General features: G+C 39.1%; 1 protein-coding gene across 1 annotated transcript; it reads left to right on the plus strand.

Moving 5' to 3' along the window:
• The first annotated feature begins 5,766 nt into the window (after positions 1 to 5,766).
• Positions 5,767 to 22,466, plus strand: ntf3 (neurotrophin 3). Its single transcript, XM_084406234.1, has 2 exons — positions 5,767 to 5,926; positions 18,626 to 22,466. The coding sequence occupies exons 1-2, from the start codon at positions 5,909 to 5,911 to the stop codon at positions 19,397 to 19,399; spliced, it is 792 nt and encodes a 263-aa protein (XP_084262360.1). The 5' UTR covers positions 5,767 to 5,908; the 3' UTR covers positions 19,400 to 22,466.
• Positions 22,467 to 22,916: the final 450 nt, after the last annotated feature.

Raw genomic sequence — 22,916 nt, forward strand, 5'->3', positions numbered from 1 at the left:
ACTCAAGAGTTTTTGAACGCAGCCAGTCACTTATTTTGTTCCTGAATGAATCAGTGTTTTGAACGAATTAGTCAGTCAGTGATTCGACAGTCACTTGTCGCCTACTGGTAGAACCATTACCAGCGTGTTAAAATACAGTATGCTTTTGTTTGTTTATTATTGTTGTATAATATATATTTCAAATATTTAATTTAATATTTATTTAATATATTATTGTTGTTTGAACTGCATTTCTTCCACCTCTAAAATCATTCGTAAGAATTGTTAGTGTAAATGTTAAGGAATCTTGAATTGTTAAGTGAAAGTGGGATCAGATTTGTTCAATTATTTTCAGAAAAAAAAACATGTTAAACTTTTCTCATGTAAAAGAGTTCACATTTAATTTCTCAGGAGAAACAATGTGCCGACCTGGCTTTTTATTTTGTTTTGTTGGTTATTTCTGTACTCACGTGGAAATAAATGTATTCAAGTGAGAGGTCTTGTTATCTTACATACTGAAACAGTCTTGTATGGGAATATTGAATAGGCTGATTAATTTTCTGCTTAATTGGCTTTGAAATATTATATAACGTGCTGGCTCTATAGTGTACTGACTTTATTTTCAGACATGGCACTTGACAACAATAAGACTCTTTTGAAAGAGGCAAATGGAAAACCCCCTCTGCAGACTCGGTGCAATTTCAGTGCCGCTTAACACAGCGAGCTAACATTCCCCAGCGGGCTCTGACCGCCGTGTTATCTGTCTCTTGTGTTGTAGCAGTATTGCTTAACAACTCTCGTATGGTATTTGGCCCTTATCTCAATGGGCAATCTAACCCTGCGAAGAGAGCACTCCGCTCCGCTCTCACAGCAGCCCAGCAGGTAAGCTGAACCCCGGGCCTTGAGTTACGCTGCGCTCCCTGGCTCACTTTTCAGGTCAGTGGTCTGCGCTGTTGGATTCGCCGCACAAAGAGCACAAGGGAGGCCCTGTCTGCAACCCCTCGACGGTTTGGACCCAGTGAGAACTCCCTGGTGTTTGCGTGAACGCAGCGGTCGGATCCGTTTGAACAGAAACACTTTAAAAGACAAAGCAAGAAGGAAGAGTTGACTCAAAGCAGCAATAGAGCATGGATGCTTAAGAGGCTTGATGTAAAAAGGGAGGAGAAGCGGTACGGGACCCAAGGGAAGCGAAACAGTACAGCAAAGACTCAACACTTCCACAGGATACAAATCAGGGAGAGAGGAGGAAAGACCACCAGTGAACGCCTAAGTGTGAGAACAAAGTAAATAAATGTGGGAAGGCAGGAATTGGCAGGCCTAGTACACCGCCATTTCCACAGCCGAGCTATATCGTCACCAATGAATTATTCCAAACCCGTAAGACTTTCGTTCATCTTCGAAACTCGAAAATGAAGAGAATTTAAGAGAGAATTTAATCACTTTGTCACTTCAAAAAGTTCATAAAGAGATCGTTAAACTTATCCATATGAATTGAGCAGTGTAGTCCAAATTTTCTGAAGAGACTCGATCGCTTTATATGATGAACAGATTTAATTTAGGCTTTTATTCACATATAAACATTGATCAGCGAACATACAGAAGCTGCGACGCGAGATCAAACCTCATTGGTTCTTAAGGAAGCTCAAACATGCTGCACAACATACGAGAATGAATCTAATTGGTTCTTGCGCGTCAAGCAAGGTTCATTAGGTTTTCACACTAAGAACTGCTTCTTTTAAGAATTGTGCACTGGAAGGTTCTTTGAGGAACCAGAATTGGCTCTTCAATGGCACCGCTGTGAAATCCCCCTTTGGGAACCTTTGTTTTTAAGAGTGCATGTTTTAGCACATTTTCACTTTTCTATTTGGCGCCACCGTATTCGTGTTTGGGGTTGGTTGGGGTGACGGTTGTAATCGGGCAGAAACTCGATCTGACCTACACCGACAGCAGCGCTCCCTCCTCCCCTCCTCTTTCTTTCAATCTCCTTGATACATCTTTCCCACCTTCCCCTCTAGCCATGGCTTACTGTGACGAGGGGCAGAGATCAACGCCCTGTTGGCCTCGGAGCCAGGTGGGAGACACCTCATCCATCACGAAAAAGCGACTTTAGCAATGCCCGAACGAGACTATAAACAACAGACTCATTGTAGGTGCAGGTGAAAGTGCTGAATGCAGACTGCGACTAAAAGACGAAAGTGGAAAAGGAAGGAACGTGTAGAGAAGTTCCTGCGGTTTGAAAGATTAACTTTACTACTTTGGCCCATATATATCCAGTGAATCACTGCTCAGTGGCCTTATATTAGTAAATCAAGTTTTGCAATGGCTTCACACGAATGCTTTATTGACTGCTCAACAAGCACAAAGCGCCCGCACAAGGAAATCCGATCTTTTAGCACATAAATCATGCTATGCTTCTCAATTACTCATCCGTGTAATTCCTAAAATCTCTTTCCGAGTACTGTACATACAAAACGAACGTAGTGCAAATAGACCATCACGCTTGTAAAAGCAAGTATATAAATATTTAATTTGGCAACAAGTTCACTTTTGCACGGGCCGCATTATTTATCGGTGACGTAAAGATACTCAAACAGCCACTGTTTTGATACACTTTATACAGAACTGTCTGTGGGGAGATTTACTCCACAGATGATTCAAAAGGTACTCCGTCATTAAACAAAATAAAAAGCATGCTTACAACAGGGAACTCCTTTAACCAACCACAGGTGCCGGCATTGTTCTTACTCCATTGTGTCTCTTTGTGTGGCACTATTTGAAAAGCAGCAGTAGCTGTGTACGCTGAGGTTAGCAGAAGCCACTGTATGCTAGTAAGGTGTGCCCTGCATTCCTCTCAAACAAAAACGCAAACACACCACCTGGCCCAACCTGACGGCTGCCAAATCACTCGTTTGTGAGATGTTTTGTTCAACTTTAAAGCTGCCTCGAGGAGGAGCATTGCACTTGGGTAACTCTTGAGTGTTGGTTATAGATAACAAGTGCTCTGTAGGGTGGGTTGAATCATCATTCATTTTCTGATGGAAAATAAGTGTGCTTGCTTCTCTGCGGATTGAGGAAACGCTTAAAAACGGCAACATACCCAATGAAACCAATGATAAAATGGAAGAAAAAGAATTATTTTAAAAATAAAAAAACTAAATGATGATGCATTGATCATCAAGAAGGAAGAAACAAAATTGAGCGTTAATGCAATGAAAATAATTTAATATGTGAAACAGCATGAAATGTTAAACAAAATAATAGAAAAATTAATTAAACTTTATTTCAATTGTCCACTTTAGACATTCTACTAACTATAAGTAACTTTTCAACTACATGTCAACTAACTCATTAGAGTATTAGTAGACTGTTAGGTTAGGGTTCGGGTAAGTTGACATGTATGCAAAGTTACTTATAGCAAAGACTTCAGATATACAATGGACTGTGCACTCATATTACTTATGAATGAGATAAAGTGCAACACCTAATATGGCGGAATAAGTCCAGACTTCTAAATAAAAGAGTCAAACGCTGATTGATAAACTCATCGCATCACTTCAGCTGCTGTTAGAATCAGCTGCTGACAAATAAGCTTTTTTAAGCATAAGAAACAGGATTGATGGGACAGTTTATGTCAGATTTTGTTGCTGATTTGAAATATGTTATCAATTTTGAGTTCAGCATGCAGTTTTTGAGATTTCAGGATTCCCCTATTTAAGTTGATAGGACTTGGTCTTGGATGCCTGAAATAGCTGCCCGGAGGCGTTGAAAATATGGCTTTCCTTGAAAAGGGTCTTTGCTTCAAAATAAAGTGTTAGCAGATATTAAGCACTCTCCAATGAGAGTTAGTTGACATGTTGCAAACAGAAAAACAAATTTGATTTCACAGGAAATTAATATAATATGGTACAGAAAATGAAAATGGCAATTCCGTTTGCTGCCACTATTGGCAGAAAAATACACCTTTAAACACAAAAATATTCCTGTTACACTTCCACAAATACTGCTTACCATCAGTGCTGTCATATGACAGAAAGAGAGACTTTTGACACGGCTGTGGTCATACAGTTATGTGATTTACCAAATGGAATTTGGCATCCAGCTCTCGTTTTATTGCTGAGCATCTGTAAAGCTCAGGCTTTATTTCTAGAAAACTATGGAAACTATTTCCAAATAGAACACATTTCATCATTTCAGGAACACATAGTTTTCATCATTTTAAGAACACATGTGTTCCTGAAATGATGTAAGAAGTAATGACATGACAAATTCCTTCAATGTGTTCTTCCTCATGGACTGGTTTAAAAGGAAATTAATTCATTTGTGAAATATCCCAAATATGTCCTCATTCAGCAACTGATGTCTTCATTGAATATTACAGATTAGCTTCCTGGTTGGGGAAAAGACTGTTGAATTGCTACAACAACTTCCGGGGGCGCAACTATTGGTTGTGTCATGACTGTGCTTTGACAGAAAACATCATAAAGCAGATTTGTCCTGATTGTGACACACACCACATGATAAACCCACAATTTGGCCAAAAACATCTCTCTTTTGATGTCACATAGCCATTCAAGAAAAAGAAGAAACACATTCACATGTTACCAGGAACTTCACACCAAGAATTAACAGGTAAGTTTTTTTTACCTGCTGAGTGGGCTTTTGATAAAAGAAATTTAAAAAAGGCTTCTGGACAAGGGGTGAAGGTTTTGTTCAGTAGTTTATGACAATTTTCACATAGCATTAAAGTCACATTGCATTTATGGCTCAGTCTATTTAATTTTATAATATTAATATGGAATCCATATTTATATTATAAAATATGGATCATAGTGACCATGACTGTTCAGAGCAAACAAAAGAAAGATGAAAATGATAAGTCATCAGAAAGACATCTTTTATTTTCTGCAAGGGCAACAGATGGTTAATTGGATACATCAATATCCTTGTATGTCATCACTGCAATGCTTAAAAACCTCGAGAAGTTCTACAAACATCTCCAACAAAGGATCGACTAACAGAAGAAAAGAGTGGATTATAGAGGGTTGTTGAGTGTTTCCTGTCCCTGCCCATTATAAAATCATTTGCATTCTCAGTCTACTCTTATAATATGCGTATACTACGACAGTTTCAACTATGATTATAGCTCTCTCGGCTGAGTCACGCTTAATGCCTGTGAGCGCAAACTGTGCATTAATTTTTCAACATTTTTTTCTTCACTTGGCTGCCATACCTAGTTATTTAGATCTTTGGAATAATTTTTATATCCATTCGAGTAGATGAGAAAGTATGCAATTTCTTTTTATTCGTATGAGGTTTCTTTTGTTACCAAACAAGTGTGAATTACACCTATAATCAGTTACTCTAACTGTTGTTCTGCCAAATACTGTAGATCTACACAGGAGACGTCTGATGCACTTTTTCCATTAAGAAATTTCCATCGCAGTTTTCATCACAAAACATAAAATGCAGAGTAGTTCACGTAAATTCAAAATGAATATAAATGAAAGTAATTTCAAAGCGTTTATTTAAGAGCAATTAATTTACATTTAATGCTTAACTGGGAATTACTTAATATAACAGTAAAATGCTTGTTAATATTACAAATAAAATGAAAGTTATTTGAGTTACCGATGCATGATTGACTAATGAGAACAGCATCACTTTAGACTAAGCACAGAAACCCTATAAAAGCCATCTGTCTATGCTGGATGTGCACAGGAGAGTAGAAGATTATGCTTGTTGAGATAAAGAGAGAGAGAGAGGGAGGGAAATAGAGAGAGAGGGAGAGAGAGAGAGATCTGCGCGCTACACTCGCCAGTGAGACTCTCAGCACGCACCGCGCGCTTTCTATCCGGAAACTTTCGAAAAGGATTCGTTATAAACTCATTACCTTCATGTCGGAACTGCTGAATATTTCCTCACCGATGCTATGGTTACCTTTATTACGGTATGTATCCTTTCAAAGTTTCTTTGCACGACCTGCTTCCATGTATTGTTTGGTGGGAATCTGGAAGGCTCCTGGTACAGTAGCGCATTTGCGCTTGTTCTCCAGGACGGTTTCTGTGCGATTTGCCACTGGGAAAAAGTTGTGCTTGTCAAACAACTGGTTTTCTAGAAAACCAACTGCGTAATTTTGCAATGTTACTCAAAAATGTTAGTGTTAAAGTGTCTTTGGAACTTTCAGCGCATTTGCGTATTTGGGAAGAATTTGACCTGCTATGCGCCTCGGGCTGAACTGAAAACCAGTACGGGCAAATTCACTTCTTACCTTTCACAGTGTGCTCTTCTCTTTATGCACAAAACAATAGGTTACCTAGAAAACTTTTTTTCCTATTCAAAGAGTTTTTTAATACGATTATTTAAGTCTTTAAACTGTGAATTAATGTGTAGGCTATCTGTCTCTGTATTTGTGTGATGTAACTTTAAATGCATTACATTTATCTAGATAAATATACATATTGTTATATTGTTATTTATATTTATCTAGATAAATATAAATATATATAATATAATAAATATTTTTGTATATATAAAAGGTTCAGATGCACTCATTTGAAAAAAAAAAAAAGATGGTTTTAAAAAAAAAACATAAAAACTTAAATGACAGACTTTAAAACTTTAAAATTGACTTAAACGTGTCTAAGAAACACTTTGCTCTTTCGTCTTTCCTCCGAGAGCTGGCTGAGATTGGCAGACAATCCCTAAAATAGATAATCCATATAAATCTGTGCTGGAGATGCCATTGGCCAGTGCTCTCGAAGCCCTTCAGTTTTTTCTGTGAGTTCAAGTTATTACTCTCCCTGTTCCTCAACTGGAAGTTGCAGGCATATTCTCCCCCCCCCCCCCCCCCCCCCCCCCACCAATACAAATTGTGTATTTGAAAGCCCTGTTTCTTCCAGCCTTGTGTGTTTCTGCTTATGTTTCCCTGTGTGTGTGTAGAGGGAAGTCTTGTGCAGGCATGCACCTGAAACAAGCATCTGTCAAATAAAGGATTTGACACAAGGCACCACTGACGAGGAGGCTAAAGGGTTAATGCAAATAACTTAAATGTATGGGTGAATGTGTCAAAAGAAACATATTACATGGCTGCAGTGAACTCTTGGCACTGTTTGAGGATTTACAGTGTTTTCTCTGGTCTGAAGTCATTGTGGAATGTAATAAATTTCACGCAATTTTTACATATTTTTTGACTAAAGTATATATGCAAAGTTTCCAATTTCTTCATAAAGCACGTGCAAATAAAGACCTTATTTAGGCAAGATTTTTAAAACAGCTTGCACAGCTTGGACACAATAACAGGATAACCAATTCACTTACGTGATTTTCTCCATTATTGCGGCTTTGAAACACTTAACACTTCCGGCTTGTGGTTTACTTACGGTGGTTTGAGTTCAACTGTAGTGGCTCTAAAAACTGTAAATGTTCGGGGCCAGTTGCAGCACATCCTTGTTTTTCTGGGTAGCTCTCCGTCACTGTAAAATGGGAACGGCAAAAAATGTTGGCTGGCCATCGAGGAGTCTCATCAACTTTATCATGGGTCGCTCATACCCAAAATATTTTTGCTGTTGTTGGTCACTATGTTTAAACTGTGGGAAATTCACAACGTTGACCATATATGGATTGTCTCATCATAGAATACCTTATGTACCACTATCCCAAATAGTGCAGACTGATACATGTTCATTTGTCATTAACAAATTAAATAATATTTTTCATCTTGATAAACTTGTCCTAGCTGGTTTCATATTTGAGAAAGCATGTTACGCTAGCAGGTTACAGAGTCTGAGCTGTCAGTTCATTGCACCGACCAACCTGTCATCGAAATGACAGATGGCAGCCAGGCCTAAATACATCATTTATCAAGGCCAGGTTCAAAGAAATGGAGCATTTCTTAGTAACTCTTAATTTTCTTAGTAACTCTTCATTTTGCACACTATTGATATGAAAACAAAACCTATGGTTAGAGCTAGCGATAGTGCATCAATAAATTGCACAGCTTATTTTCGCAGAATTTGCAATCGCATTTCCATTCTTTTCTGTCACGTTTACCTTATCAGCATGCAGCATTGATATTGTGTGGCAGAACACGGAAGCACGGCATGCTGGGTAATCTAATACTTTCATTCTTATGATTTTACTTGCACTATTCCGGCTAGAACTGCAAATGCTGTTTTGGCAAGGAGCAATAGCAGAATTTGGTTGTGCATTTCTATATGTGGCTGTTAATATTACCTTTTAGTATGGATAGAGGCATTAGAGTGAGAATGACATACAGAGGTTTGTACAGTAGCATCTTTATCGCAAGCGAGATATTGCTCGAGACAAATGAGCCAATATTGTTACCAATAAAATACAATAAATAATATTTTTTTACCAGAAATGTTCAGCACATGTTGTGGTAATGATGGTGTTTGATACTCTGTGGTTGATGTCTAGACATTTTATAACCACACACCCCTCACAAAAATTGGTAATTGCCAATATTTTTAAAAATGTTTTTGATATTGTAGTCAGGAGCTAATTTGTCTTGTGTGTTTTTGGAAAATGGCTCATAAATCAATGTAAAAATGCAGAAAATTTTCTGTGATGGGTAGGCTTAAGGTTAGGGGATAGAATATACATTTTGTACAGTATAAAAATAATCATTATGTCTATGGAAAGTCTCCATAAAACATGGAAACCCAACGTGTGTGTGCATTATTTTTTTAAATAGAAACTAAACATACTTGAGACCTAAAAAAAAAAAAGTAAACTTTTTTGTCTTGTCTTAAGTGTGCCTGAACATGTCCAGAATACATCAGTTTTTCCAAAAGGCTTCTAACATGTGTTCTGGAAGTGTCATGAGGTGAGATGCATGAAACATGAAGCCACGTAGATCTATCAATCCTGCTGAGTGGACGTACCTACACCTTTTGTAGTTTGTATCCTTGACAAAGTGTTGCTGTCAGATGCCAAACACCCGTCTATCACATTACATCAAAACAACCATCTAACATGATCACGTTACAAACTCCAAGATGTGTTAATTACACTAACTATTGTGTTTGGCATTGTCGTGTCAAACGGAGAGCGAGTTCTGTGTTTATTTTAGTATAAAATCCAGGCTAATCGCTACTGACTCCCAGACTTCACGTTAATAGTCTGAGTTCTGTTTTATGGCTCCGAGACACCTGACTTTGATGCTTTTGTATTTTTAATTAGCAATTAAAATAGGCTTGTAATCATGGCTGTTGCGATGTTATGGAAGGGAATTCTGTTAAAGTCTGTGAGATGGAAACTATAACTTCCAAGTCTTAAATCTTAAGGAATTTAGACTTTTACTGGTGTTGTAATCCCTCTAATAGTGCCAACAAATTTGACATGCACATTTTTTATATTAACTTACACTTGTCATGGAATATACCCTTCAATGCGCTGGCTGATTATCAGAACTTACCAGAAACACATGCCGACTGAAAGAACTGTGTTAAGGGAGGTGTTGACACCAGCTGCCATGAAGGCCAAACAGCTGCAATGCGTCCCTTACACTGAATAACTCCATCATGAGGCGCTGAACTTTTGACAACATGACATGAGCTAGCATGCTTCATAAGACATGCTAAAGGTGAACTGGAGTTAACTAGCTTGTGTGTTAGTACTCTGAGCTGACAGTTTACATAGCTTGTCTAGCTTTCAATATTGAAAGTCTGAAAACCTTCGACAAAAACCCACCAATAAATCATAACAGTTGAAATGTTTGTCTTCTGAACGTAATGCGTGAAGTTGGCGTGCATCTGCGGACATTTTCTTGATTGCAAGAAATGCCACAGCTTGATGTGTATTCAAACACTGCAGGTCATGTCTTACATCTCACAACCATTCAGAACTAACCCGAGATGTGTGCGAACTCAGCATGAAGCCAGATGTAAGTTAGTGCAGGGTGCTGGTCAGAGATGGAGTGTCCAGACACAGGGGGTCTATTCGCTCTTTTAGGGGAACATCTGGAAGCAATTGGACAGCATTAGGGTTTAGACACTCTTCTTTGAAAATCCTGGGTGGATTTCTTCCGCTGGCACGCTGCCTCCTAAGCCATCCTGAGTCCATCAACTTGGGTAGCTCATGTCTTCTGGATTTATTCCATAAGATGCATTTGATAGCATGTCATTCTGCAATTTGCTTTCAATGTGCAATGCATTGCTTTGAGAGCAGCCACTTTAAAGTGGCTTTTACCTTTTTTATATTGTATTTTCCTTTTCATTGTAATAATTCTAGTCGGTAGTATTCCTCCAGTTGAATGTATGCACGTTTCGAATTCAAACAATATAGCCAAACAATAGTTCAATGTGTGCCTGAATGGAAAACTCTTTGATTCTTTGATTCGTTTTCTTCCAAAAGCTAAATCCCTACTCCATATGACTGAAGTATTCAGAGTATATCAGTATCTGTTAGCTCAGGTCAACGATTCACTGTAGATTCTGTAGACTGTAGACTGTTCTGTAGTTGGATACATGGCCCTTGCATATGCTCGAGGTATAAAGCACATTTCAAGATTTCAATCCCAGTCTGACAGGAAAAAAGACCCTAAAAATTAGAAACTGGCTGTTCTTTCTGAATGTATTGTATTTTGACGGATACAGCAGAAAATGAATATTTGGTGTAAATATGTTAATCTTTCATTGCAAACTGGTCATTGAGCGGATTAGTCTCAGAACCCGATTTCACAAAGTGCAACATGTTCCTAGATCAACATCTTTGGTCAACAACATTCCAATCAACCAATCAGATTTGAGGGACAAGTTTAAAGTTTGTCTAGTTTAGGCTTAGAACCAGGGTTAGGTGACTCTGATTCTGATTTTAGGGATAACTTATGGGTATGGTTAGGTCTAGTGGTAGGGATATGGGAATCCTTACATGTTTGGACAGGAATGTTGTTCAAGGATCAACAAAATATGTTGACCCGGGAATGCGTCTAACTCTGCAAAATCAGGATGTGCGGATTGGTCAATGCATGCTAAAATAGTCCTGTGAATGTTGAGCGTGCAACTCCAATATTTTCCGTTATCTAGACTGTGGCGCACCGTGTGCCGGGCTGAACGCTGTGTTAAATGTTGCATTGGGTGGTGTGAAGGCTGTTGCTAATCTCAGGCCAATCCTCTAGGAGTTAAAAGCTCAGGGAGTTGTAAGCCTCCTTGGCCAGTCTTAGATGATGTGCGTAGGTGGTGAAGAAGCCCCGATGTCGAGGCCACTGACACAGTGCTGTGCGAGATTAACACCTGTCATACATGGGCATGCTACTCTGTAGATGCACAACTAGGTTTGAACTTCAACTGTATTCGAAAATTAGATATAAATATGAATGCAAATGATTTTTATTCGTCGTTATATCACATCTTGGCAGGAGGAAAAGTTTTTTTACGCAGAGTCAAACAAACAGTCCATTTGCATTCAGACCTAAACTGACCTTTTGGAATGACTCTGTGTTTATGTGGATTAATAATCCTGAGGCAAGTGCAGAGCTGTGCATCGAGTGGCCTAAACCAGTTAAAGAAGATCAAGGACCAGATTTTGACGCCTAATGCTCCCATGTCCTGGAATTAGAGTTCACTGAGAGTGCTGTTTTATGTAGTTTGATATTATGTCATTATAAAATATTGGCTAGATAGATAGCCAGGACCTTTGTTTTCCAATGAAGAGAGAATCTACTACCAATATAGAAAAGGTTCATGCATTGATATCACAAGACTCAGGTTATATAAAAAGCAATTCCTTTTTGCTCAGATCAAACTGATTGCCCAGGACAGTTTGTGTGAGAGCCAGTTGTGTGTAAATGAAAGGAATTTCTTGATGTAGTTTTCTGAGGTAATTTACTTCTGAGGCTATAGACTTGTGAGCTTTTAAACAATGCTCACTTGTGAAGCATTTAGTAAAGGAGGTTGTTGGGTTGTTATCTATCGCCTACAACGCATCAATTTTGGCGGAGGAGGAGCAGTACTAGAATAAACAGGGCCCAGGGTAATTTAAGAACAATATCCCTCTGATCTGCTGAAGATCAGTCCACTCCTAGAGCAATTCTTGATTCTGTCCCAAACCAACATACAATCAAGAATTCAAATATGCTGAATGTGTTGTTTATTGCATAATTTTTATAGCCCGTAGAGGTGCCGTATGTGGTGCTAACATCGCTATCAGCACAAAATGGAAAAACTCCTGAGTGGGTGAGCTTGTAGAGTACATGCCCAAGAACTCATCATTGCAATTTGTGTTTCGAACTTGATACCGCGTGAAAAGTCTAATCTTGTCTTGGACTTTTCTTAATTATTTGAAGTACACAGACAGCTTCTCCCCTCTCCGACCTAGTTTAAATGGATTAGAGCGTCAACAAATTTGGGCATTCCGAAGAAAGCAACCTAGAGTCCATAAACTGCCCTATCAGCTGACTAGGCCAATCACATGAACTTAGTGTCATTCCAGGCGTTTCAAACAGTCTGGTGTGGTTTGGCTTGGAGGTTGTGTGTGGAACTGCCACCAAGGGAAATCATTCACCACTTAAAAAATCTTCCTCTACTTTTGTGTCATGCACAATTTGGGTTGAGCAAAACAATGTGTGTAGATCACAGGGAGTGATTTACACCGTAAATAGTAGCGGTCACTTTGCAAGCATTTTTAACCAGGAATGTTACAAAATGCAAAACTTTTATCCAATAACAAGTAACTTAGCCTACATTCTGTTTGTGCATGAACTGTACTGAGGCCTCTTGATGCCCCCCCCCCCCCCCCCCCCCCCAAAAAAAAAATCTTCATGCCTTAAAATAGCTTGAATCTAAACATTTTATTATACGTGGTTCTATGAATATGCAAATAAGCCCCGCCCCCACTCACTCACACCAGCTCAGAGATCCACTCGTTGACGATCACACGTTGACGTGATTGGTTACAAGGTAGGCTATAGTTTGTGACGTCAGATACACCAGCGATTTCAAACCGCATTTTTGAGGCTGTCTTTGGTTCACTGCAGTTTTAAGGGGAAAATACTCCTTCTATTGACTTCTAATTTAAATGTTATGTTGTCTTAAAGCATATTAAAAGCACCACATAGACATATAAACAACATTAAAAGTTTGATTTTCACCACAGGGGAACTTTAAGGCATTCATCAAGGCCCACTGAGAGTCTGGGCACTTTAGTGAGTTTGTGTTTGCTTTATTTCATCTGTTTAAAATGAACAAAGTTGTAACCTCTCTTAAATACCCTTTAGACCTTTGTGACAATATAAATATAATTGTATCAAAATGTTTTATAACTTCTAGTATTGCCCATTAACTATAACCATATGTCCAATAAAATCACTTAGAAAACAGCCTTAAATTTGTTAACATTTTACAGAATTACTCTTAGAGGAAGATCATATATCATTCACTGGTGATTCATTATGTGACTAAATATAGTGCTGGCAGAAAACATTTTCCCTCTTTTTAATTTTTTTTTATTGTACTTTAAAGGAAAAGTTCACCTAAAAATAGCAGTTCTGTTATTTACTCTCCCCTGATGCATTCTCGTGCAATACAAAATGATTTTTGAGGAATCCTTGCGCACAATAGTTCATATAAAGCACCATAAAAGCAGTTCAAAAGTCTTCAGAAATCGTACACTGTGTAAGGAACAAAGCAAAATTCATTCGGAACCTTTCTATCCAGCTCTTAATTGTTTTTCTCAACAGCAAAAATTTGTACTGATGCGTTTTTTTTTTGTTTTTTTTTGGTCAGTTCCTCAGACATAGCTATTATGTGACTTAAAGCTGCAGTCCGTAGTTTTTCCTCTTTGTCGCCATCTCTGTTCGAAATCTGCAATTGCAGTTATCTCCCTTCAAAACACCCCACCGTTCAAAAGCCCTTCCGATATTTATCATTGTTTTCACATGGGTCTGGTTGCAGTCTCTTTTTTTCTGTTGCCACTCCGAAGTCTTTTGTATTTTACAATGGGTGAATCTCCAGTTGTCACTGGTGATTGTTGTTTGAACCTTTCTGGATCCGCCATCAAATTGATAAGTTTAATTATATCAAGTGCTGTGAGAAAAGGCTATAAATCTCCACCTCCAACATCCTCACACGCAATATAGCCTTCTAGCCGAGACTCTTCTTTATGTGTACAGATGTGACGTAATGACGCAAAGACATGCTCGAATTTCCCGTGGAAATCCACCAGTACCACTGGAATGAAAAATATTATTACAAGCTTACCGTTTTGAATCGAGCTAAGGCAAGCAGATCGTTTCGAACACTGACTGGTTATGTACTTGCTCAAACATTTATTTTGGATCATTTTTAACCCAAAAAAGTTACGGACTGCAGCTTTAAGAAGATTCAGAAAATACTGTGGTGCTTTTATTATGCTTTGTGCTTTTTAGAGTACAACGATGCTGTAAACAGATTCATTGAAAAACAAAATGGCAGCATATTTATGGTAAAATGTGTAGTAGTTCTTTGGCGTAGGCCCCGTCCCATAGCTCACAATCCGAGGGTACGGAATCTGCATTTCCTGCCTGAAGACGAAGGCAGGGGCGCAGCCGACCCCCTGGGAGGTTTGGGAAGGGACCATCCTGGTGGTGGTGGGGAGGATGGAGGGAAGGGACCATCCTGGTGGTGGTGGGGAGGATGGAGGTGAATGTAGGCGTCAGCATCTGCAAACTCAGACATGTGTAAGTACCAATCTTTTATACTACAAGTATTAGAACACGATTGGATAGATGAGAAGGTAATAAGTGACGTAACAATTGAGTCTTCCCTGCAGAGCTTACGCTAAAGCTTTCATTTGCATCGGCATAGCCTACTGCAACTTTTTGCATAGAAATTGAGAAGCGTAGCTCATTTGTGATGATAGAAGAAAACAAAAAAGCACCATCTCCCCTAACCAAACTTCTTTTCTTTTCTTTTTTTTGCACCTTCCCGAAGAAGATTGTTTAAGCTGCTGTTCATCCAGGAAGAGGCATAAATGCACATCTGTGCTCCTGTGAGACGAGAACTTCCTGCATTTATGACAGAGTAAAGCACATAAACAAATATTTTTAGTGTGAGATTTTTAATGTGAGTTTGAGAGGAAAGCTTTTGGAAAGGTCCTCCGCATGGATCAAACCTTAAACTGTTGTTAGTTTAGCGAGGGATCGCATTAGCCGTGCTTCCCAGAAGGTCCCTGACAATGTTTACTGCACATGAAGAAACATAGCTAAGTATTTGAGAGCAGTTAAGAGGATGCAAAGGATTATCTTCTCAAACATGGTTGAAACAGATTCAAGTGCATGTGTTCCTATCACATCATTTGTTGTGCTATAAATTATGCTTTAAGAGAAGCCAGATGATTTTAATGTGACTGAGTTGCTCATTATGGGCAATTTTTGCAGCTTAATGAAGAAGAACCCTTTTAAAAGCTTACTGGACGTACACAAACATAGCCGAGCATTTGATCGCACTTAAGAGGATGAAGAAGATTATCTGTTCAACCCTGGTCTAGAGTTCCAAGTAAATTTCCACCCTGCGTTCACCTGAATGAGCCCAAATGGGAAGAGTAATTGACGTTCATTCCAGGATCTTGTGTTTTTGTACACTTGTCCCCGGAGGCAATGCGATACACATTCATTGTCACGTGCTGTTTGACATCATGGATTGTTTTTATACGTAAAGTCACAGGCCTATGTACATTTTTAAGAAGCTGGTATGGTAAAACAATGTGTTTTTATTTTTTATTTTGAACAAATACTCATAAAAAGAGTTTTATTGCAGGTCTTTTGTATTTTTGGCCTTATTTTGAATCTTGACTTACTGCCTGAGAATTTAGTCAAAATTGTATCCCTTTGTTGTCTAGCTTATTTTCCTGCAAATGAAAATTAGATTTGGTTTATCAAATTTAGCTTATTAGCTCGCCCTGGAATTAAGCTGATGCCCTGCTAAATTCTTTACTGAAGATGAAATATTATTCAATCACAACTTCAGTAATGGACGGAAGTTGAATTGTTGTGAACTTCTAGCAACGTGATTTTGCCGATGTTCCTGGGTCAACATATTTTGCTGATCCTGGAACAACATTCCTGTCCTAACCATATCCCTATCCTTAAACCTAACCCTACCCATAACTTATCCCTAAAATCAGAGGGAAATGATACACTGGTTCTAAGCCTAAACTTGACATAAACTGTAAACTTGTCCAATTTGATTGGTTGATTGGAATGTTGTTGGAACATGGAACATGTTGTTCTTGGAGAAGTCACGTTCACCCAGCAAGTACAGATGCAGAAAGTAATTTTCTACGCCGCTGCCTGTAAGGTGACTTTGCCGTGCCCCTCTTTTGAATCATCAACGTGTAATTGCAGGCATTACCCCTGCCAAAAAGTGAAATTAGTGATGCTTATTGGCCGATAATGAGGACAGAGTGATTAACGATCTCTTGTGAGCACCGTGTGTCCCTCCCTCATATGCTTGTCCTGTCCATTATAGAGATCTGCGGCAAACAGCAAAGGTCAGACCTGAAAGTATGCACAAACTATGGGCTGCAAACTTGCACTGTGGAGCAATGACGAATTAGATAATTTTCCATGAAATTCAGGTGAATTACTCTGAACGCAATGTCAAATGACATAAGATCAAACATTCCTGGAGAACAAAAACTCTTTGTGTTCATTTCGTCACCAAAGTCTAATTTAAAACCAATCGTTTATGTAACAAACCGAGCATCCCATGACATTATCACCCACCATGCCAAGACCTCCCAAACCCTGCGGTTCTTCAACACAAAGACATGTGGTTCAGAAAAAAGATATAGAAGTACCCGGGGCAGCGTAAAGATCAGGGAGCACACTTAATATTTATTTTCATTGAACATCTTGCCATATGGCCCTTTGATGTAGCAGCTGTAACCGCTGACTGTCTGCATCACCTCTGTCTCACTGTATCAGTGTCATAATTAGTCTTCAGTTGCTGCACTTTGCACTGGAGTCTGTAGTTTAGTGTCACTTACAATTGAACCACTCTGGGTTTGACACTAAGATGTTTTGCAGCGGGCGCCATGGCTCACATTCTCTTGTTTTATCAAAATGATTTAGAGTGATCCCAAGACACAATGGAGAAGTTCATCTCAAACAAAACATGAAAGCAACAAGTCACTATCTGGTTATTCAGGTAGAACCGAGGAGGAATGCATAGTTTTACTGATGTCTAGTTGTAGTAACGAGTTGGTACCCATGTCATACTGTACTAGGAAAGTAATGCATCTGATAATTGCCAAGCAAGGCCTACCGCTTGCTTACCGTTGAAAGGAGAATTGAAAGGCTATTAACTGTAATTGTTAGCATTATTTGGGAGACCACAAGTCTTACCTTATTTAGCATGAGAATCTGCACTAAATATTACAAACGGCTCACAGAGGACAGACCTTCTTGCTTGATGCAATGTGGAAAAAGGCCACAATGTGTTTAAAGAATACAGTTGTTCACCCAAAAATTAAATAAATGCCTTTAAAGGAGAAGTGGTAACACTTTACAATAGTGCATGCAATAACTAACAATTAGCAATAGATTTGTTTCAGTATTTATTCATCTTTGTTAACATTATAAAAAAAAATTTGTTCCATGTTGGCTTAAGTCAATATATGGTTATACTTTATTTAGATGGTCCACTTTAGACTATTCTACTAAATAACTAAATTTCAACTTGCTCTCTTTAGTTAAACCCAATACAAGTATTAGTTAATTGTAGTATTAACTAATATTATTTGTATTAGAGTATTAGTAGAGCATTAGTTAAACTGTAGAACACTTTAGTAAACTGTTAGGTTAGGGTTCAGGTAAGTGGAATAAGTTGACGTACTTGTAAAGTTACTTCTAGTCAGTCGAAGGTCTGTTTGTTGGCGGAGCATCAAAATAAAGTGTTATCAGATATTAAGCAGACCGTCTCTAATGAGAGTTAGTTGACATGTACTGTAGTTGCAAAGTTACTTCTAGTTAGTAGAATATTAGTAGAAATAAAGTGTTACCAATAATATTAACAGATACAACTTTCGAGTACAAAAATGTAGTGGTAAATGTAGAAATTGTCATTAATAAAAATATGAATAAAAGTGTGCATGAGGAACAAGTCAAAATGTAAGTCATTCTTGAACAGCTCTAGTCCTATTAACTATAAATGCATGAAAAAAACACAAAAAAACAGTACAGAAATAAAACTTATGAAGGTGAATAAACTTTAAGAGCTTGATTACACTTCAAACAATGTCTTATCTTTTATACCATGTACACTTGACACTCCATTGCTTTAGCAGACTCTTTTGCCTCGGGGAGTTTTGCACTTTGTGGTTTCTGTTTCATGCCATTTGCTCTCAGTCATGAAGCAGAACGCACACCGGGCCAAATGGATGCGCCAGGCGCTCAAATAAACATGCCATAAGGGAGGCCGAGCAAACTTCATATCACCGCAGGCCATCTTTCAGCGCACACCCATTAATGCTCTGTCGCCATGCAGATGTGTTGGGGAAGTGCCACCATTTTTGTCATAGCATGTCAATAACGAGCTTCATGAGAATTCAGTGTTGTCACAGGGCCATTTGTTAATTCCTTTGTTTGCTACTATAAGGAAACCGTTTTGCCGAGTATGTGCTTACAAAAACGTCTCCTGTTTCTTCACAGATCTTACAGGTGAATCTAGTGATGTCCATCTTGCTGTACGTGATGTTCCTCGCGTACCTCTATGGTATCTCAGCCTCTACGATGGACAAGCAGCGGCCCACGCAGGACCCCATCAACACGCTCATCATAAAGCTCCTGCAGGCCGACATCAGCCGCAGCCGACAGAAGCAGGACGCCCTCGACGCGCTTCCTTCCCCCACCATAAACACACCCGCAGTGACCGACTACAGGGAGAAAGTCAGCTCGACCATCTATCAGCCCGTGACGGACATCTCGTCGGAGCTGCTGCGTCAGCACAAGCGTTACAACTCGCCACGCGTGCTCCTGAGCGAAAGGCCTCCGCTGCAACCGCCGCCACTCTACCTAACCAACGACTTCGTCAGCAACCAGGACGGCAACAAGACACGGCAGAAGCGCTACGCCGAGCACAAAAGCTACAGGGCCGAGTTCTCCGTGTGTGACAGCAAGAGCCAGTGGGTGACCGACAGGACTACGGCCGTGGACATTCAGGGACGACCGGTCACGGTTTTAGGGTCCGTCAATGTGGGACGCACGGACATAAAGCAGTACTTTTACGAGACAAAATGTGAGACCGCCAAGCACAACAAGGGCAGCTGTCGGGGGATTGACGAGAAGCACTGGAACTCGCAGTGCAAAACCTCGCAGTCTTACGTGCGCGCGCTCACTCAGGATAAAACTTGGGTGGGTTGGCGCTGGATACGGATAGACACCTCGTGCGTCTGCGCGCTCTCACGCAAACACCGCAGGACGTGAAAAACACTGCAGCAACTCAACCACTGTCTTTCTATTGTTCCCTGTAAATATATAAATATAAATTATTATTTAAGTTATATGGAATGCATATAGTTTATACATGTCTATGTATAATGTATAAATATACTTGTTATTTATTTAAGCTGTTTGCAAAGAAAAATCTTTTTAAAAAAAGAGAGAGAGTGAGAGAGAGACTTACAAAAAACATGCAATGCCGCTAAGCTACAGGAGCATTGCATGCTGAATTGTGCCTTGCTCACGTAGTCAGAGGACACGTCACTCCACTAGACCTGGACCTTGGGAACAGTTGCAATGGAAAACACAGACCACTCAATATCATATTAACTTCAGTATTGTTCAAGAAAACCTGTTTTTCTACTGAAACAGGCTGTCAGTATATCCTCTTCGTATCTGGGTAAACGAATCACAGTCGGGATGTTGTATGAAAATATGTAAACGTACAGTATATGTGTATCAAAACTGCATGAAATACCTAAGAAATATATCTATTTTTTGTACACCATGAAAACATGATGGAAAAGAATCGAAATGCCACTAACAAAGCAAACCACTGGAATATTAGTCACAATTCTAGTAGAGTATATGGACCAAAAAGTGATATAAAAATATGGTTTAGTATTTCACAAATTCAATCTAGGCAGTATATTGATTCTAGATGGCCTTCTGGAAGTATTTAGGCGATATTCACAACATCATTTTAGAGGGCAAAGTGCTTAGAAAGCAGCCAAGTATTGACTTGTAAGGGTCCGATGATGAAACTACTGCTCACTATTAGTAGTGCTGAAAAAGGCTCCTCCTACTGGCCACGCCCCTCATCAGAAGCCCCGCCCAGCCTGCCAGAGTCCAGTGTGACCACCACGACCACCAGAAATAAGCTTAGTGCACTTGTAGCCTCTTTTCGATCACCCACTTTGATCAATTGCTACTCTACGAACTTAAAGAGCGAAGCCAGCATGAATAAGAGCAGCATGTAAACAAAAGGACTATAATAAAGAAATGGGCCATTGCCAATGACACTGTAGTCTTACACAGAGGTAAAGCTGCCTTAAGACGATGTACATACGTGCAGAGCTGGGATTTGAACACGTAATCTCCCCCTTAAGAGGGTTTCCCTCTTGTCAGACTCATCTTAGGAGATAAGCATTTCGCCGGTGTGCTGCGGCTATAAAAAGGCCTGCCATGCTTTCCTTCTGTACGTTTATATAAGGAGACCTACTCACTCGATAGTCTTGAGACACTAAGGTGAAGAGATTCCTATGATATCTGCAGTAAGATGTTCGATACGCAATGACTTGAAAAAACGTGTAAGCCTCTTCATCAAATTGATTAAATATACATCAGAGTAGATCATGCTTTGTACTGCTTCACAATAAATACGATATACCCAAGACAACACGAAAAGCAAAGCGTGAGGCATATAGACAGCATGTTCGGGGTCATACGAAGAGCATTTTAAAAGCCAGGCAGCTGCGGCTCGGCTTTTGTTCAGGCTTATCTTTGTGACACGTGGCTCAAGTCACCTCTGAACTGTCCAAGTGTACCCAAGGAACATCATGTAGAACCCAACATTTGTGGGATTGATGTTATTTTTAGTTACCCACACATATTTACTTCTCTATCAGCATAGCAAGATAAGCCAGAATGAGGTCCAAACCCATTACATCAAGTGAAGTGCCAAGACTTTGTCCTCCATGTCCGAACATAAAACTTTATTAGCATGCAATCGTTTATTATGATGTGGCTATAAAAAGATTGACATCAAATTTGTTTTATTGCATTTTCATGCTTCACAAGAGGGTGGTTAGATAAAGGCACTAAAATCGAACTGTTTTGACTCTGTGACCGGATATCCAGTGCTTGTATTGGGTGTGAAGTTCTGAGACAGAGAAACAGAGTGTCAGCTCAGATTCGAAACAGAACCACAGACCACCAAGGATACAACACATCTTTTTCGAATTCAACATCGTCCCGCTTCAGTTCGGCCCTCTACGGAAACACAGGACCTTTCAAGGATTCTGCTGGGAATGGCCCACACATTTGTCCAAATGCACTGCCTTTCCTGTAACACACATTATTACACTGGAACATGAGGATCCCTAAACAATTTTGTCTTTGCTCAGTCTTGGATGACTTTCACTGAAACATTCCTATGTATTTGATGCTGTCTTGAAAAGCCCTGCTGGTGTCATGCATACTGTGTAGGATTCTTGCTGCTTTAAAACCACTACAACCGACCTTATAATGGACCAACGGCCATTGCTGATACCCATGGATAACTCTTTTATGCTGAAAAGGAAACTGTGCCAAAACACACCGAACTCTATTTAAGGACTACATGCTTCTTAATAATATTCAGACAATTATCTCCGGTATGTCTAAATTGAGAAAGTCGCGAGGAAAGTCTCTATTTTAGTAAAGAAGAAAGACTTGTCTGCTTGGTGGTCGTTGTTTAGTGAAGTAGTTTTTTTTTTTTTTTTTTTTTTTTTTGGCTGTACCCATTACCCATTGTTTGTATTTTTTTAATGTTATTTGATTTTTTTTTGAGAGAGAGAGACTTTCCCATAATGGTAATGTCTCTCAAAATGTCTTTCTCGTGCTGATACTTGAAGGAGTGCTGTTTATCTGGCCTACAACATCCTCCTCTGAGATTTGTCTGAATAAAGTTTTTTTTTTTTTTTTAAACCTTCCTGCTGATTATGTTCTTTTGGGAATCTATGAATATTGTCATCTGTAGGGTTTAATATATCTCATTTCAATCATTCACAAATCCCCAGAAAAGAACCCAATGATGTTTCCCAGCCTCGAATTGTGAGATGATCTGTGTGTTTCTAATCAAACATGGATGGTCTATTTAAAACCATGGGGAAGGAGCATAGGACTAAACAACCTTCAGTGACCTATAAATACATTCGTTTGCCAGAACCCACAGGAAGAAAATAGCTCTGGGCCATGGTTAATTAGCATATAATCCTCTTGCGGTGTGTTCTTAAGAGCAAAGCCTGAGACGGAGTGAACTTGAAAAATCACTGCTGAAAAGAGTTAAATGAGGTGAAAGGATAAAAAATGTCCATAACCAGCTGTCAATATAGGCTACAATGACCTTATTTGACCACATTGGACACTTAAGTCACACTTTTTTACAATACGTGAACGTCATTGCATTAGATAGCAAAACAAGGCACATCTTGAGTTCAAATCTGCAGGAGCAACTAACTTCACTTTTCTGTTTTAATCAACTGTTAATTTGATTATTTTTAATGGATGTATGAAGTAATTTCTCTTCAAATTTACACAGGTGTAAGTTTATCACTTTAACTACTGTCAAAATCAGAAAGAGTCAATACTTAATCTACATAAAACAGACATCTGTATGTGAAGAGTGAGCTTGTTCTGTCTTTAAATGCCATTTATTTTTTATTATTTTCAAATGCAAATAACATTCATACATTTTTAAGTGTGAATTCAAGGCATAGTTCACACAAAAATCATACAATTC

The sequence above is a fragment of the Rutilus rutilus genome, assembly GCF_951802725.1.
Source record: "Rutilus rutilus genome assembly, chromosome: 4".
Taxonomy (NCBI): domain Eukaryota; kingdom Metazoa; phylum Chordata; class Actinopteri; order Cypriniformes; family Leuciscidae; genus Rutilus; species Rutilus rutilus.